At 38.9% G+C, this 19,378-nt stretch overlaps 1 protein-coding gene across 10 annotated transcripts; it reads left to right on the top strand.

The window, feature by feature from the left end:
* The first annotated feature begins 4,154 nt into the window (after positions 1-4,154).
* LOC125463660 (uncharacterized) lies at positions 4,155-18,312 on the top strand. 10 transcript variants are annotated; one of them, XM_048555212.2, is made up of 8 exons: positions 4,156-4,749; positions 6,835-6,881; positions 7,154-7,250; positions 7,353-7,670; positions 8,352-8,606; positions 14,949-15,104; positions 16,258-16,302; positions 17,473-18,312. In XM_048555212.2, exons 3-8 carry the CDS (start codon positions 7,178-7,180, stop codon positions 17,499-17,501), a joined length of 876 nt encoding a protein of 291 aa, XP_048411169.1. In that variant the 5' UTR covers positions 4,156-4,749; positions 6,835-6,881; positions 7,154-7,177; the 3' UTR covers positions 17,502-18,312. The 10 variants fall into 10 exon arrangements, 9 of the variants coding, with proteins under 9 accessions (XP_048411174.1, XP_048411169.1, XP_048411176.1 ...); XM_048555219.2 differs by having other exon boundaries at positions 6,798-6,881; positions 7,427-7,670; XM_048555211.2 differs by having other exon boundaries at positions 6,798-6,881.
* Positions 18,313-19,378: the final 1,066 nt, after the last annotated feature.

Here is a 19,378-nt window from a genome sequence, read left to right as displayed (position 1 = left end):
ATCCACTTTACATCTCAAAGCACAGAAAAAGCACGTCATCTTTTAGAGGGACCATGCAATCCTCACCCCCTCCCCCAGTATTTTATAAACACCAAATTATAATTTCCAGTCTCCCAATCTACAAGTCCTTGACACAACTTTGCAACAATGCCCAACATAAGAAATCATGAGCTTGGTCCAGAATTTATCACTTCACATGTAACTTCATCACTGAGTTCAAAGGTAACTTAAATGTATAGCTCTAGCTGTATGTCACCTATCTATTTTGAGTAGCATCCATAAACAGATTGGAACAGTAAATGTTGCCAACTGTGGCTTTTGTGCCAGAAGATCATAATTTAAGTCCTTCCCAGAGGCCTGAGCACATGATCAAGGCTGATACTTCAACAGGGAACTGTGACAGTGAAAGTGAACACCACTATAGGCCTAAAGACCTATTATACAGGGATAACTGGTGGCGATTTCAATCTGAAGGTCACCATCTCAAGCAAGGTTAAGAAGGTAGGGTCTTCATGATGACTGCAACTGGTCTAGCAATTGAACCTCTGCTACTCGTATCACTCTGTGTTGCACTATAGCTTGTGCTAAAATTATGAAAATGAAGATGAGTCAGCAGCAGTTGCATCTATGGAATGTCCCAGACAGTGCCATCAACATGCTGGATTTGTGCTGTCGATCAACAAGTCAGAATGATAGCATGGCAGTCTAAACGGATGACATTGTACTACAAGTCTTCAACATTGACTGCTGCCATTAGGCAAACACAAGCAAGGAAACACCCTGTTAATTACAAATAAATGCCCTTGTCCCTCAGCTAATGAATAGTTAGCTCCCATGTTCAACTTTTCAAGGATGCACAGAGGATTTCAAAAATTCAAGAGCACAAAATGTTCTCGTGGTGGGAAGACTTCAGTAACAAAGAGCAGTTCAGCAGCAGCACTAAAGATTGGGTTCACTGAGTTTTGAAGGACATATCTGCTAGGTTGGGCGTATAGTAGGTCATGAGAGAACTAACAAGTAGGCAAATACTTACTTGACCTTGTCCTGAACAACGTAGCTATTGCAGATACATCTGTCCACAGCGGCATCAATAGGCGTAGACATCACACTGACATTGTGGAGAAGAAATCTTCTCTTCATTTTGAGGGTAACTTCTGTCTTGTGGTGTGGCACTATGGCTGTGTTAAAAGGGGTAGATTTCAAAGTGACCTGGCAAATCAAGCCTTGGCATCTACAAGGTGCTGTGGACATCAGCAGCTGAACAGCATTCAAGTTCATTTTTTAATCTCATGGGCAATCATATGTCCCTTCTACCATTATCATCAAGTTGGGAGAGATGAACAATTAAACAACTAACAGGAGGAGTTCTGTGAATTTCCCTATCATCAGCAATGGGGCAAACACTTGCCCATTCATCTTCAGCCAGAAGCGTTGAGTGGATGATCCATCTTAGTCTTCTCTGGAAGTTCCTAACATAATAGATGGCAGGCTTCTGCCAGGTTGAATCTTTCTGGGAGAGATTTAAAAAAACAGATAAAAGCACAGGATACTGAAAAAGCTAAGGGCCCTCATGATCTTTCAGCAATAGTAATGAAGATATATGCTCCAGAATTAGCTGTGCCTTTAGCGAAGCTGTTCAAATATGACTGCAGCACTATATCTATACAACCTGATGGAAAATTGCTGTACTAAGAACTACCCCTAAAAAGCAGAATGAATCAAACCCATCAATTTCTGCCCTATCAGTCTATTCCATGCTTACAGTGTAGTGATAGATCAGGACATCAAATGTGCTATCACATAACACTTACAAATGAATAATCCGCTCAATGTTGCTCAGTTTAGTTTTGCTATAGCCACTAAGCTTCTGGCCTCAATACAGGCTTGGATCAACAAGAGAGTTGAATTCCAATGATGAAACGACTTTCATCTTAAGAAACAGTTGGCTGAGTATGACATCAAGGAAGTATGGAGTCTACGGGAGTGAATTGGAGAAGTCTTGTGCTGCTTGGCATCTTGCCAGCACAATGGAAGCTGTTTGGGTATTTTTGGAGGTCAATTGTCTCAGTCCAAGGATGTCTCTGCATGACTTTCTCAAGGTAGTGTCCTAGGTCCAACTATCTTCAGCTATTTTATCAATGGCCTTCCCTCCTTCATCAGTTCAGATGTTCACTGATAATTACACACTGTTCAGCACCATTTGTGGCCCCCCAGATACTGATGAAGTCCTTTGCTCCCAGCAACAAGTCCTGGACAACATCTCGACTTCAGGTTAATGAGTGGAACGTAACATTTGAACCATAAAAGTGCCATGAAAAGACCATTTCTAACAGGAGAGAATCTAGACATTGCCTTTTGACATGTAATGCCACTACTATTACTGCATCTCACAATACCCACACTCTGGGAGCAGCGTTCCTCAAATTTTCTTTCCAACTGCATGGGCCATTAAACTCCATGACCAACAGTGACTTCCAAAGCCAGTGCCACAGCTGATGTGCTGACATGCTGATCGTCATGCAGGGAATTTTGGAGCGGCTACACAGACATAGCCAAGAACTTAGAGGCATCATTGTCTGGGAATTACCACTGAACAAAAACTGAACTGCACCAGGTATGTTAACGCTCTGGTGACAGGAGCACATCAAAGGCTAGGAATCCTGCAGAGTAACTCACCTCTTGTCTCTCCACTTTTTGTTCACCATCTACAAAGCACAAGTCAGGAGTGAGATGGCATACTCTCCTCTTATCTAGATGGGTGCAACTTCAACACTAAAGAAAGTTGACCACATTGAGGATAAAATAGCCCACTTGACCCACCCACCAAATTTAGCCATGATTTTTCCAATAGCACACTATGGCAGCAATGTGTATCATCAACAGGATTCACTGCATTGACTCACCAAGCCTCTTTCTCCGATACTTTTCAGACACATGACCCCAGCTCTAAGAGGGACAAGGGCAACATAAACATGGGAACACACAACCGTCTAATTTCAAGCCACAAACCATCTTGACATGAAACTATATTGCTGTTCTTACAATGTTGCTGTGTCAACAGCCTTGGAATTCCCTTCCTAAGAGTATTGTGGGTGTCACTATACCACAAGGACTGCAGTGATTCATAAAGATAACTTACCATAATCCTCTCAAGGGCAACTAGTGATGGGCAATAAATGCTGAGCTATCTAGTAATAACCACATGCCTTTGAATAAATATGAAAAATGTCTGGCAAATAGGTTGGTCACGCTTTTTTTTCATTTGCCACCAGAAATTGTAGTTTGCAATCCAATATGTCCAATCTTCTCCAAAACGCTTGTTCTGTCTACATGATAAAAGGTTGTCAAATCCAGAGTCACCATTAATTTCTGTCCTGTTTGCTTAAACATACGATTATGAAGACATATTCTAACTGATAATATGTCCATATTCAATAACCATTACTTCAGAGCAAGAAAACTTACGGTCTAAAGAATTTTGTACTTTGATTTGTAAATTCATGTTCATGGATCAACAGCAAAGATTGGAAAACCATTAAAAATGGAACACTTTGGCCTTTTGTTGGGTCACTAGTGGGATTGTCGTTCAGTCACCAACGGATTTCTCACAGTATTAGTTACAGGGATCCAGGGGATAAAAATACTTAATTTTGAACAGAATGTAAAGTGCTAAGCAGATGGGGACTAGGTTCCTTTAGATTATAACAAATTTCTTGAGGGTACTGTTGCTGAGGTCAGAGAATTGGAGAGCGTCCTATCGCTAGGATTTGTGCCTTGCGGACAGTGGCGCATTTTTGTGGCATTGGAAGGTGAAACAATTCCTGGAAAGGTCCAATCTTTGTTATTTGCTCTGCTTTACTTGCCCTAACTTTTGTGTGCCTGAACAAAGTTTATGGGGAAGCAAGAACAGAAAACATTGGAAAAACTCAGCAGGTCAGGCAGCATTTCTAGGGAGAAACAACATTAACATTGCAGGTGGATGCATCAATTCTGAAGGTGAAGGAGCCCAAGAGCTCTTGCTCCCCCATGTAAAGTGGATGCATCGATGAGGAGCCGTCGAAAAATCCCGTTTCCCGGCGCCAATGTGTTTGACAGAAGCCCTCACTAGCTCTGTAGATGGTTGTGGTAATGCTGCTGAGCATAAGTGAGTATCTGAAAATCAACCTGGTGGCAGTGTGGGTCTGTACAGGAATCCATTTGATGGACTGGTGGATATCTACAAGTCAGCTCCAATGCCTCTGTGTTCAAGTTCAAAAAGAGAGCTGCACCACACACCACTTCCATCGAACACTTGTTCGGGTGGAAAGGCATATTTAAGGCTACTCTGAGAAACGCAACGTCTGGACCTTTGGATTCCTGACCATTTTAGCTGGTGGCTGCTGTGCAGAGTTCGCTGTCGGCCTCATGATGGGAAACCAACAGATAAGCACTGGTGATCAATATTCACACACATTCATTTGCTTCTGACGCATACAAGTGTAGCTATGCTTGACGAAGTGTTTGTATTCCGGGTTGCTTTGTAATGAAACAGAAACTCTGGTTAACAGCGGTCGGAGAGGGATTGGAACGAGCAGAGTGCAAAAATTGAAGTGTTGAGAAGAACGATACCAGTAGCTGTTTTGCGTGGGAGGAAATTGATTAAGATGAGAAGGGTTAAATAAGACGGCCAGCAGCAACGATCGACATTTACTGAGGGCTTGCGTCAAGTCAGATCTGGACGGGTAGAGTCGACAATGGCGACATAACAAGGTGAAGTGATCTTTCATGCTGTTACAATAGATTAGGATGTGGCTATTTCAGGAAAGCAGTATGAATGATCGATTTTTTGGTATGGCTTAGATATACCGAGTTTAGTCTTCATGGATAGAGTCACTGCTGCTCGTCTTTGTTTTCGTTCGCAAGATTCAACAAACCCTTCAAAACCTGTCTAACTGCCACTTGCTTTTCTTTCTTTCACTGACGGATGTATTTGTCTTGCTTTTCGAACCTGTTGGATTTCTCGATGGAAGGACATTTTCATTAAACTTCACGGACAAAAACAGCAGAGTGTACGCGTGAGAGTGTGTGCAGAGGAGAAATGTCTGAATTTGGGTTACCGAGTGTTTGTTTGTGTACGAGTATGTGTGTGCGTCTGTTAGGGTATGCATGCGTTTGTCTCTGTGTGTTTGGCCGAGTGTTTCTAACGGACCAGTTCACCTGTCTTTTACAAGTTAGAGTCATTGCTATAGAAAATGTTTGCCATGGCTTTTAATCATTTGCTTACAAACGTTCAGAGTTCTGACGACTCAGGGTAGATACTGTCAGAGCAGCTGCCTCTCCAGCATTTCCCTTTTTCACATATATGTGTATGTATCTTGCAGTATTTGTTTCTCTTGGAGGCGGAGGATATTCACTGTAGCTTTGTGTCTTACTGATATTGGGATTAACTTCTGGTTTCAGCATAGTCCCCCTCCTTCACCTTCCCGTTTTTGCGTTGGGCCATCGTTGAGGTTAACACTGACCCACTATTCACTCCTCTCGCCTTCTAATCTCTGAAGAGAAAATTAGGAAGAAAAAAAAGTGGGGCAACTTAATAAGGGACGAGGAAAGCTCTGGAAAATTCCTCCCCCACCCCTATCTGATAGGGGTGGGGGCAGGGGAGGGGGATTTGCGACGAGAAGGAAAACCCATCCACAGATACATCATGTCCCGTCCGTCCTCATTACCCAGGACTAGTAGAAGTGGCCTATTCTCTGACCATGTCAGACTGGGCCAATGCTAAGTATCGGCAAGTGACCCAGACTTCCAGAGTCAGAGGTCTTGGGAGCAGATGAACACAAGGCAAAGGAGAGAGATGGAGGACCATTCGGATCAGCGGTGATTTCAAATAAGTTTGTTGGAAAATGGTTCATCACATCATGCTTTCTTTACCTATAGTGATTCCAATTAATTTAAACACAATAAAAGTTGAAATGGGACTTAAACCATTCAGCTTCTGAAGCCTGTTCCACAGTCTCATTGGAAGTTATCCATGTCTTCATCAATTGGAATCCATACAGACTCTATTACCCTTAATATGCTGTACTAACAAAGAACCTATCAATCACAGACTTGAAATCTTGAACTAGGACTTGAAGGGAATGCAGCATCAACCAGATTGATGCCTGGCCTCCATGGGTTAAATAATGAGGAAAGGGTACACAAACTAGGCTTGTATTCCCTGCAATTTAAAAGATTAAGGGTGATTTGATCCCATTTTGAAAAGTATTAAGGGGAACAGATAAGATAGAAAAGTTTCCCTCTGATGTTATAACAGTATCATTAACTTCATTAGTGTAAACAATTGAAATCAAAGGGGAATTATATATTTATATTTAATGCCTAATTATGTAATTTGGAACCTTATGAGCATCAATTAAAAATATGAAAGAATCTATTTCCCACAAGGAAGTATTAATAAAATAATCATAGTTTCTTTTCTCAGCACCATCCAATCTGTGTTTCTATAAGTAGTCTATTATTTTAACAACGATAATTAGTAATTAATTTGGTGAAAAATCTTATACTGTTAAAAACATGATTGTGAAGAGCACTCAAATGTATTTTTTATATTCAATAATTAAGTATTATTCTGTTCATTATGAATTACCTTTGAATTATCCACACTTTCTTTTACACTCCAAAACTTATTGATCAACTTAATCCAAAAGTTAGCACCTTTTTTTCTCCTAGATCATATGGTCATATTTTCAAACACAACTGTAATCTTAAGTATCAGATCCAAGTTGACACTGATTCATTGCTGATTTTTCTGCCAGATGAATAATTACACCAATGTCATGTTTACAAACTTAGCTGGACACAACCTATCCTACGTTCCTATTTGGAATCTATGGCAATCGGTAAGCATGCATGTCTCAGACCATTGTAAATGCATATCTGTTCAGATTGCAACTCTAGCACATATGTACTCAGAGCATAATGTAACTATCTATGCATGTGCAGAAAGCAATGTAAATACATGCATGTAGACTTCCTTTGTGCAGAATACTCAAGAATATTAGCTCCGAATCTTAACTAATAATGGCATAGCAATAGACTATAGAAACAAACTGTTTCCAACAGTAATTACACAGAAGTAATGTTATGTGTATTATACAAATATTTTAAACAGGTTGTTTAAAATCCCAAGAAAAGGATGACCACTTACTATTTTCCAAAAGTTTTGTGTTCTATTGTGATTATTTTTTGCCCAACCACTACAGGCAATGGTAAGTCTTACTGGTGCATACTTTCTGCTGTATTCAGTATTTGACCGATATGTGCCTTTACCATTAATTTAAAGTGTTAACTAATATCCACATTTATTGCAGACAGGTTTATAACTTTGAATTGTAACAATCAATTTACTGGAATACATAACCACCGCACTGTTTTGTTTTGTGAGTACGAGTCACAATGGAAGAAAAATTGCAATATTAGCTGGAACTGGGAAGATAGGAATTCTCAGCAGACTGCAACTCCATGCACATCTAATAATGAAAAGCAACAAAAAAGATGCCTTACAGAGGACAAAAAGGTATCATTCATTATTGAGAAAACAGACATTTTGGATGCAGGGAATTATCAGATTTTCATAGACTGTGGGCCGGGTGGCTACGTTCAAAAGTTTATCCAACTTTCCGTTAAAGGTAGGTAAAGAAATTCTCTTTTCGTCAATAAAACAGTAAAAATTATTACAATATTTAAGAGAAAGCATTGAAGATGAAAACTAGTACAATTGCATCAGTAAAGAAGCTACTTGCATCATTGGCCTTTTCTGAGTCAATACAGCTTCCTGTTCTTAAGGCTTGGTCAAGTACTTGTAATTCACCGTGGGTAACTGTGCACTTATAGATTTGGCAGTAATGCTGTCATGATATAATCAGCCAGATGTCTTGGTATTTATTGCTGTCAAATGATGCTTTCTGAAAATGCACGTAAGTAGACATTGGATGAGGATGTGACTGAGTGATTAAACTTCCTGACATCACTTACTTCCAGGATTCACAAATGATAAATAGCCACTTTGGTTGAGGTACTTGAGAACTGCTGGCACATATTATCACCATGCACAAGCATTAGTCACTGATTTTATACAAGGATAGAAAATGCGATTGAAATTAATGATTTAAAATTGCTCATTCAGTTCACTTAAGCAAGGCTTCAAACTTCAATAATGGCATGAATGTGGGTCAATTCAGTCTTAAAAGAAGTATTGGGAAATTAGTGTTTCTGATGCAACGTGAAAGATAGGTGTTGATTTTGTTTGATCCAGCTGTACATCAGGTACTTGGAGACAAAAGTTGAAATTTGTAAAACATATTTTTCAGCTCCATATACTGCTCTGCAAATATCCAAAAGGATTGAAGGTGGTGACAAAGGTCTTTCTTGTTCTACACTTGGACATGCACCGGCAGAACTCCATTGGAAAAATGCAACTGGCACTATTTTGCCTGCTAATTTGAACATTAGAGAAACAGAGGATAAGTTGTTCAACACCACTACTTTCATTTCAGTTTTTGGAGAATTATGCTCTGTAAACTATAGCTGCTCTTTGTGCTCTGAAAACTCATGCGTTTCTGCAAGTAAGTTTTATTTATTTTACTTCCTATTGTGTAAGTAGTCCATTAGACATAGTGAAAAGAAAGTGTATGGAAGGAAGGAAGTCAAAATGCACTTATAAACATGTAAATTAGGAGCAGGAATAGGCTGTTCAGATGCATGAGACTTCTCCATTATCCAAAAAGGTCATGGTTGATTGATTGTGACCTCAAGTCCACATTCCTGCCTATCACTGATAACTTTCCATCCCCTTGCTTACAAAAATCTATTGAACTCTGCCTTAAAAATATTCAAGGATTTTGCTTCCACCACCTTTTTGAGAAGAGAGCTCCAAAGACTCACAACCCTCTGAGAAAATCACTCTACCTTTTGTTTCAATTGGATGACAATTTGATCTTTAAAAAGAAACCAGAAGTTCTATTTAATTTTCAAAAGAGCGAACATCCATAACTACAGTGCCAAAACCCCTCAAAATCCCTCATGTTTCAATCAAGTCACCTGTTGTTGTTTTGAATTCCATTGGATACTAGCCTAGTCTGTCCGACCTTTTCTTATAAAACTATTTGCCCAGTCCAGGTACTAGTCTGAACTTCCTTCAACTTATTTACACCCTTTCTTAATTAAGTTGAACAATGCTGTGCATGGTACTCCAGATGCAGTCTCACCAGTGACTTGGCTATTTTAAGCATAACCTCTTTACTTTTGTACTGAGTTCCTGTCATAATAAATGAGAACATTCTATTTGCTTTGCTAATTACTTGCTCTATTTGCACCCTTACTTTTAGCAATTCATGCATGAGGACACCTAGATCACTTGCATTTCAAAGTTCTGCAATTTCTCACCATTTAGATGATATGCTTCTTCTTTTTATTTAACTGCTAAAATGGATAATTGCACATTTTCCCACATTATACTTCATTTACCACATTTTGTCCACTCCTTTGATCTGTTTATATCTCCTTGCAGCCTCCTTATACTCTTTTCACAATTTACTTTCCTGTTTGTCTTTGTGTTGTCAGTAAATTTGGCAACCATATCTTCTGTCTCTTCATCTAAATCATTTATCTAAATTGTACACAGATGAAATCCTAATACTGATTACTGTGAAATAATATGCATTATATCTCATCAACCTGAAAAAAAAATCATTAATGCCCACTAACAAAGTGTGGAGCTGGATGAACACAGCAGGCCAAGCAGCATCTTAGGAACACAAAAGTTGACATTTCAGGCCTAGACCCTTTATCAGAAAAGCCTTTTCTGATGAGGGTTTAGGGCCGAAGCATCAGCTTTTGTGCTCCTAAGATGCTGCTTGGCCTGGTGTGTTCATCCAGCTCCACACTTTGTTATCTCGGATTCTCCAGCATCTGCAGTTCCCATTATCTCTGCTCATTAATGCCCGCTCTCTGCTTTCCGATAGCGAACCAATCTACTGTTCATGTCAATATGCCAGTCTCAGCTTTATTTTCCACAAGTATCTTTGATGTGGTACCTTATCAAATCTCTTCTGGAAATTTAGGTAAAGTGCATCCATCAGTTCCCCTTTATGCACAACATATTACCTCCTTAGAAAACTCCAGAGGATTGCTTTTCACAAAAAAAATGTTGACATCTGATTATCCTAAACTTATCCAAATGCTCTGCACTGATTTCTTTAATAATAACTTTCAATATTTACCCTGTATCAGATGTTAAACTAATCAGAGTGCAGTTCTTTACTTTCTGTCCTTTTTCCTTTTTTGAATAAGGGAATGATATTCAGCATTTCCATCTAATGGGACCATCCCTAAATCGAGGGAGTTTCGGAAAATTAAAACTAACTCATCTATGATCACTCTAGCCACTCTTTATAAAACTAGGATGAAGTCCATCTGACCCAAGAGCAAAAACAAAGTTTCTGGAAAAGCTCAACAGGTCTGGCAGCATCTGTGAAAGCAAAAACAGAGTTAACATTTCAAATCCAGTGACCCTTTGTCAGCTCACAGCTCCAACAATTTAGTCAGTATGACTTCTCCAGTAATTGTGGTTTTCTGGAATTCCTCCTGTCTCCATTTCCTGATTAATCACTGCTTTTGACTTGCACCCTCCACAATGAACACTGATGCAAATTATCTATTGAATTCACCTGCTAGTTTTTTTTTCTCATTATCAATTCTCCAGTCTCATTGGAACAATGCTGACTCTACCAAGTCTTGTTAAATATTTCCTTGCCATACTTATAGAAACTCTTACTCTTTGTATATTTATGGCTAGTTTTCTCTCAAAATCTAATTTACCTAATTTTAATATTCTTTTCTCATTCTTTGATTTTCTCTATATTTTATCCAACCTTCTGACCCACCACCTATAAATTGTCTTCTCACAATTAAACGCTTTCTCTTTCATTTAATAATCACTGGTGGTGGGTACAACCCTTGGATTTTTTTCTTATTCATTGGAATGCATTTATTCACTATTCAGAAATGCCCCCTTAAATAACTGCCAATACTGATCTGTCCTTTAACCTAACTTACCAATGCATTTTAGCCAGCTCTGGTTTCATGCCCTCCTAATTTTTTTTTATTTTTAAGAAAAATAGTCGTACCCACTCCACTGTCCCTCAAACTGAATGTAAAATTTCAACATATTCTAACTGTGGCTACCTTGGGGCATCTTCACTCTGAGATTATTAATTACCTTATGTCATCGTATAAGGCTAGATTTGGTATGACTCATTCTCCACAACATACTGTTAGAGAATCACAGAAATGTTAGAATGCAGTAGGAGGCAATTTGGCCGAATTTGGCTCCACCTGTCCAATGAGTATTATGGCTTATTGCCATTCTCCTGCCTTTCCGTTTGTACATTATCTTTATTTAAATAATTATCCACTGTCTCATTGAATGCCTTCATTGAGCTTGCCTCTAGCACACTTCTACAAGATGCATTCCAGATCTGAACCACTGGTGTGAAAAGTTTGTTTTTACATTAAATATGCCTCTTAAACTTGATCTTTTCACAAGCATGAACAGTTTTTCTCTATCAGTTCCATCCAGTCCCCTCATGATTTTGAAAATTTCTATCAGGTCGCCCCTTCATTTTCTCTATCCAAGGAGGACAGTCCCAACCTCTGCAATCTATCCTCATCATTGATATTTCTCATCCCTCAAACCATTTGTGTAATTCAATTCTGCACTCTCTCCAATGTGTTTATATCCTTTCTATGTTCAATGACCAGACTGTACACAGTACTCCAGTTGAGGTCGAACAGGTGTCCTATACAAGTTCAGCATCATGTCCATTATCTTGTACTCTGTGTGCCTATTTAAAAAAGCTGAGGAAACTGTATGCTAACTGCTCCGTCTACCTGTCCTGGACCTTCCATGATCAGTGCACATATACACTTATGCTGTTATGCTGTTCCTGCACCCCGTTCAGAAATGTGCATTCTATTTTAGATATCCATGTTCTTCCTGTCAAAATATAACACTCCATAGTTATCTGCATTGAACTTCATCTTCCACTTATCAGCTACTTCACCAATTTGTCGATGCCATTTTGTAGTTCAACACTAATCTCCTCAGAGTTTGTGATTCTTCCAATTTTTGTACAATCACAAAATTTGAAATTGTCCCTTGCATTCTAAGATCTAGTTCGAGATCATTAACACGTCTCAGGAAAAGAAAGGTCCCAATACTATTACAGGACTCCATTTCAAATCTTACTCCAGCCTGAAAAATAACCATTGATCATTACTCACAGATTCCTCTCACTTGGCCAATTTTACGTCCCCATTGGTACTGTCCCATTTAGTCCATGAGCTACAGCTTTACTTGTAATTTTTTTGTGTGGTACATTATCAAATGCCTTTTCAATAGCATCACTTTCAATTACTTCTTCAAAAAATCCCAGCATGTGTGTTTAACAATATGTTCCCTTTAGAAAACTAGGTTGGCTGTTCCTAATCAGCCCACCTTTTCCAAGTCACTACTAATGTTATTCTGAATAATTCTTTCTAGACGCTTCCTCACCGCTGAAGTTAAACTGGTCCATTTTGGTGGGCTTATCCGTATAACTTTTTTTTTAACAAGGGCATGTTGTTTGCAATTCTCCAATGTTCTGGCACCATTCAAAAACCTGGAAGACTGAATGATTATGGCCAGTGCCCCTGTGTTTTCCATTCTCACTTCCTTTGTATCCTTGCATTTTATCATAGGAAACCATTCCAAAAATATTCTATGAACATCTTATCTAGGCTACCTTTGCTCATTTGACTTTTCCATTCTATATGTAAATTAAAATCTCCCATGGTTATCAAAGTGCTCTTCTGTCAAGCTCTCATTATTGCTTACTCCCCTTCCAATATGTGGCTGCTAATGGATACTTAGATTTAGGTTTAAACTTCATTGTCACGTGTGCTCAAGTATAAAAGCATAGGAGTACATTGAGTTTTCAATGTTGCTGCAATTGGTGCCTAAGTAAAAAACATAAGAACAAGATAGAATGAAATAAAGAACAAAGTTAAAAGTTGAACAGTAAAATCACCCTTAGTATAGCATGTTAAAAAAGTTAAAGTTAAACATTACAGTCATTCTTAGTATTAAGTTTAAAAATAAAGAAATGAAGGTAGAAGTTCAACCATTGTAGGGGGCCAGTACACCACTCCCACAAATGATTTTTCCCCTTTTGATTTCTCATGTCTACCCAAACTGTTTTAACACCAGGTAGAGTGTTATTTAACATTGGCCGACTCTTCCAGCAGACAGCTGGAAAGAAATCTTATGACTAATCTAAAGTAAGGAACTTCCAGGTTAAACTGGAGGTACTAGCTTCTCTGATGATTGAAGGCAGATAGTAAATGTTATATAGTTAGCTGTCGTTTTTAAATGAGATATTAAGATTGACTACAGAAGGAAATATACATGTGAGCAAATACTGCAAGAAATGAACTCCTGAGAAAGCGCGTTGCTTTGGTATAAACATATTCTGAATTTAGTGTGGAACTTCCCACTTTCTTACCAGCTGGAGAAAGTTGGACAGTGTTCAAGTTCCAGGCACTAACAGCTTTCACCGTGCGCAACACAAAATTCAAACTGCACTTTCCCTGATTAATTCAAAAATCCCCTTGTGTTTATTAAGCCAAATACATGTCATAATGAATTAGTTTTCATGTACATTAATTTCATTTTAGTTGGCTCTACAGAACCCAGTCAGATTTATGTTTTTCTGTATTTGGAACCAGTGCTGCTTAAGAGTGGTGGGAAAATGAACACCATATTATTCTTAATTATATAGATTTATTAATAAAAACACTTGTGCTAAGATTCAATTGTCATTTGTAAATGCTTTGTTTAAATTTAAGGAACCATTACCTGTACTCCTGAAACTCCTAAAAATATTGCACAGATCACTGTCCTAAATTTCTAAGCACTCCAGCTGGCAAGAAACTCAGCTCCCTCGAATCCAGTGACTGGAGTCTCACGCTAAACCAGATAAAATCAGAAACTCAACAATTTGGCCAGGATAACAGAAAGCTCAGTGACTCTTGATCTGGTGTGGGCATGTCTAGAGCAGGCTGCTCAGATTGGACGCTAAGAGCTAATAATGTCAGTGGAGTAAAGAATAAGTCCCAGCTTGGAACTAGAGCTAGTTTAAAGAGATGTCTGTTTCAGCGCAGAGTATCGTTGGAAGCTCACAGCTGCTAAAATGGAGTTTGAGATCAGTTTACTTTGCCACTGGTTTAAAGCTGCCAATGATCATGTGATTTCAAAGTGACATACAGACTACAGGAGGATACAAACTTATTTTTAAAAGTTATATTTGTAATCTATCAGTAATTGTGAAGCCAGCATCTAATAATGTACAGATATGGTACCCAGCCATGTTTTGTCTCCTGACAAAGCTCAAGAATGAATCAAACTGAACCAATACCAACACCAAAATATCTGCTCTTCACTGCTTATTAAGATACGGATATATTTGTACGGATATATTTTTCTACATTTCAGATCATACTTAAATTATTAAATAATTTCTGCTTCTAATTACCAGATCCTGGCAACAAGCTCTTTCCCTAACTCATCATGTTTGGCTGCCAGCTCGTCAAACTGATAAAATCCAATAGCTTCCTGTTATTTGTTTTCCTGTTTCTGAGTGCTACTTCTGGCAGTGTGGCTAAAGCAGCATCTAGTCATATGACAGCTATTCCATTAAAGAATTAGCTGTAGTCAGCACATAGTTGACTTAACCCAGGGTACTGTGATCACATGAATTAAGATAATTTGCTTCATTCTGTTCCCTATGACTGGTCTTTGAATTAAAGCTTTTTGAGTGCATGATGTAAATTGTAATCAAAAAATCTCAATCGTACATGTCTGATTTCAGGATTGGAGTGTCCCAACAGTACAATAGCCTCTCAGTCAAGGGAAGAAAAGATCAGAACGGCTTTTGGTATTCATTTATCTCTGGGATTAATCGTAATCCTTTTTATACTTTTGGCATTTCTGGTGGCTTTTTACTGTAGAAAGCAAACTCCTCAAGGTATTATATCCATTCTGTTCAAGGAAAAAGCAGAATAGTTGTTGCTTAAGTGTCTATTTTCTTCTCGAATTTTATGTCAAAGTTTGAAGACATTATGCTAATGTTTGAAAACTGTGGTTGGAATAAATTACCCAGCTAGCCATTCCAAATTCCGACTTACTCCCAAGCTGCCTGTAATTTATGGATGGGGTTAGGGGTCTCAGTTGGAGGGTGGTTGGTTTGGTGGCAGGCCAGGCCTAGGGTAGTCCACCCAATCTCTGACCACTTCAGGGTTGTTGCTGGCCTGACGTTAGAGAAGGTTGTGGCATGGATGATGGATGACAAGTAAGCCTGCTTGGGTGTTAGGTGGAAAAATGGGGTGGAGGATGCAGCTCCCTCACTGGGCCCTAACTCAGATTAAGCAAACACCAGCAAATGGAGCTTTGTTAGATTTTCAGCCAAAAAGCACTGCATTGTAACTGCACTGTCCTCAGTAGCTGCTTTGGCAGAGATTAGTTGATCTAATTTAAACCATTACATTAGATCACCTGGTTTTTATTCCTCTGTCCTTGACATGGGAATTGATCATCAGAGATGTCTACTCGTCTTATTAAAGCTTTCAGGAGCTACAGAGAACTAATTTTATTTGATTACATATTATTTTCCAAGCCACGTTTAGCACAGTGGTTGGCACAGCTACCTCACAGCAGGTTTGATTCCACTGTTGTGTGACTGACTGTGTGGAGTTTGCACATTCTCCCTCTATCTCCATGAGGTTCCAACGAGTTATTTGTTTTTATCCAACAGTCAAAAGATGTGCCATTTAGTTGGATTGGTCATGCTAAAAGAATTGCCCCGTAGGGTTCAGGGGTCTGCAGGTTGGGTGGATTAGCCATGGGAGATGCAGGGTAATGGGGGTAGATTGAGGGGATGGATCTGGTTGGGATGCTGTTTGGAGGGTCGATGAGGACTCAATGGGCTGAATGGCCTTTCCCCTGTAGGGTTATCATGCTTTGATGACATAAAACTAAAAAAATTCAATAAACACAAATAAAACAGTTCTGTTAGATCTTTATCTGTTTGGACTGGTGCTTGTTATTTAATGTGGTGTATGATTTCAAAACTGTTGCTGTTGTCAGTTACCTGAATCCTAATGTCTTCATTTTCTCTAAAGCATTCATGCAAGAACGAAAAAAATCAGCACGAATTAATTTAGTAGGTATGCAATTTTTATGGATATGCAAGTTGAAATAAGAAGGACTGCTTTACCATTTATTAATGAAATTTATTTCCAACAGAGAACACAGAATGAAGAAGGCCTGGAATGACATTGATCTTATTAATCAATTTTTACACTAAACGTAATCTCTATGAAAACATGTATCAAATGATGTAAAAATACTTGGTAGAAATTGCTTTTTGCTTTTTGTGAGGCTTAAGCTGATTTAATAAATTAGTCTAAGTAGACGTTTGGGAATTAGCACTAAAATGAATTGGAAATCATTTAATTGAAAGGACTTACCTTCATTGCTCGGGAGTTATGCAGTATGTTAATAAGGCCAGTTTTGGAGTTTTGTGTCTAGTTTTGATCGTGCTTGTATGGGAGGGATATTAAGCTGGAGAGGGCTCAGAAGAGATTTACAAAGATGCTGCTGGGAATGGAGGGTTAGAGTTATAAGGAGAGGCTGGTCAGGCTGGGACTTCTTTCATTGGAGCACAGGAGGTTGAAGGGTGACCTTATAGAGGTTTATAAAATTGAAGGATATAAATAAGGTGAATGGCAGTTGTTTTTCTCCCCGGGTGGGGGATTTCAAGACTAGGAGGTATATTTTTAAGGTGAGTGAAGAAAGATTTAAAAAAAGGCAAGAGAGGCAACGTTTTTTCTACAGAATGGTTCATCCGTGGAATGAGTGTCCAGAGGATGTTGTGGATATAGGTACAGTTCCAATGCTTTAAAGACATTTGGCTAAGTACATGAATAAGAAATCCTTGAAGCACAGGCAGATGGGACTAGTTTAGTTTGGGATTACAGTTGGTGTGGACTGGTTGGACTGAAGGATCTCTTTCCATGCTGTATGATTCCATGACTGATTGCTAAATTCAACTTGTTTCTTAAAGGTATGCTTGAATACTGTAATCATGAAAAATATGAAAGTAATTTTTCACATGAACACTAGAGGCCTGATGATTATATTCACATACAATTGTAACCATATTTAGTGAAAACCATAGTCCATGTTACTTGCATGCTCAGAATTCTTGGAATTGTGGTGGAGTTTTCATGACAAAAATAGTTGTGATGATTTATAAAATAAATTTTTTGCAATAATCCAAAACCATGTTCAGTACTTTCTATTATAAATTATGACTAACTGCTTTTTAATTTCAGAAAACCAAATTGGATGCGGTTTATGTTAGTTTTCCATTGCAAACTTCAGTCCAGTAGTCTTGGAATTCAATTGTTCAAATCTTCTGATCTGTGTTAGAATCCCTATTTCCAACCCAGATAAAACAAAATGTTGTCCATCTGTAAATACTGTATCTATTTATCTGAGTTTTTGGTTGTGAAATGAAATGGGAAAAGGACTTTTAAAACTAAGGATTTGTAGCAGACCAAGGCACTTTTTGAATGAAGTTACCGAAACACATTCTAAGTGGTGTTCATACTACTGCTTTATTCATGCAATGGAGGAGGCAGAGAGGCTGGCACCAGGAAATGTGTACACATAAGATTTAGCCAGAAATAAGTAGCTGATTGGTTCAAGGAGTTGTCACCAGTTGTGGATTACGAAGGCCATCTGCCTGCAAACAACTCTATGATTGGCCCCTGGGTAGCTGAACATGTTTGGGGTACGACAATATTGCCAGGAATCTTCTATACTCTGAAATCTGAAGAAAGCAAGTTCATTTGCCATCACCAGTTCCTGTATACTGTTGCTTTGAACGAATAATGTTATAATTTGTAAGCAAGTTTCCACGTTCCACTCGCAAGGAAATGAAAAGTACCTGGAGAAGAAAGGTTGAAGAACTGCAAATCCAGCCCAGCAATTGCATCATCTTAACACATCTTGTGGATAGAGGCCATTGTACACTCCCTAATACATGACACCAATTTTTCTTTGCCTGAATGTATGTAGAGGTAGTTTTATAAGGGGTTTGAGCTTTAACAAGTAGAGTTATATGTCACAGTTCATAATTGTATACCTGCAGCTACAGTTTGTATTTTTTAAATAAATAGTAATTCATATTAAGTATAGAATCCTGGTTCATGTTTTCTGTTCATCTGGGTCTAAAAGGACAGATAAATAGGAATTTTGGGTATTTACTTTGATGAAATTTTTGCAATGATTCTGGGTATAGCAGGGCTCGATATCCAGTGTGTTACTCCAGTAAATCATGACATACCAACCTCCAGAGAAGTTTTCAGGACAAAATTTGAGACAAGAACCTTCCCAACTAAAGTGTTGCAGACCAGCCCTGTTCATCAAATCCACATAAGCATCAGAGTGGATTGGCACTGAAACTACACCCTTTCTTACGGCACTAACTGTTGTATTCCATGGTTTTAATTTGAAATCCTTAAAGCCATTTTGATGACTGAGAGAAAGTAAGTGTGTACAATAAGCAAGGAGGTAGGGTGTAAGTATGAAACTATGAGTGGTGCAGCCAGCATGTGGATAGGGGAATTATGTTGCAGGTTTATGGGTGCTACCAGTACCATATGGATAGGAGTAGGGTCTGAGATAGCTGAGGCATTCAGGTGCAATGGTGGGAGTTGGGTGGTTGTGATCTGAGAGATGGATGTTGGGGGAATCTATTGGGTCTTGGGAGGAATCGGGGTTCAGCTAGGGTTGGGGTTTCAGGCACCCATGTGTATTGGCAGGAATTGGAATCATAATGAGGTGCAGAGTTCAGGTCCAGGTGGTGGCGGGTGTTGGTTTCTGGGTGTTGATGGACCCAGGAGGATGGGTCAGGAATCTGGGGACAGCTGGGGGGAGGCAATCCAGCAGTGTCCATTATGTGCTGGATGTGTCAGTTTTAGCATTGGCTCGGAGTGACAGCCCACATTCATCTCCACACTTTTCCTGGCTGACAATTAATCCTCCAAAGTCACTGACTTTAACTCTGACTCCAGATGTTGGATAACTGACATGAAGAATGTCAGTGTCCTGGGCAATTTCCACAATTGCATCTGTTGGAAGATCTGTGAAACAATGACAATTTTGGAGTAAGCAATAACTGAAATGTTATTGTCTGATTATTCACACTAATAGAAGCTTCACTGATTCTCTGCA

This window comes from Stegostoma tigrinum, chromosome 22, assembly GCF_030684315.1.
Source record: "Stegostoma tigrinum isolate sSteTig4 chromosome 22, sSteTig4.hap1, whole genome shotgun sequence".
NCBI classification, from domain to species: Eukaryota; Metazoa; Chordata; class Chondrichthyes; order Orectolobiformes; family Stegostomatidae; genus Stegostoma; species Stegostoma tigrinum.
This window is presented reverse-complemented; position numbering and strand designations above follow the sequence as displayed.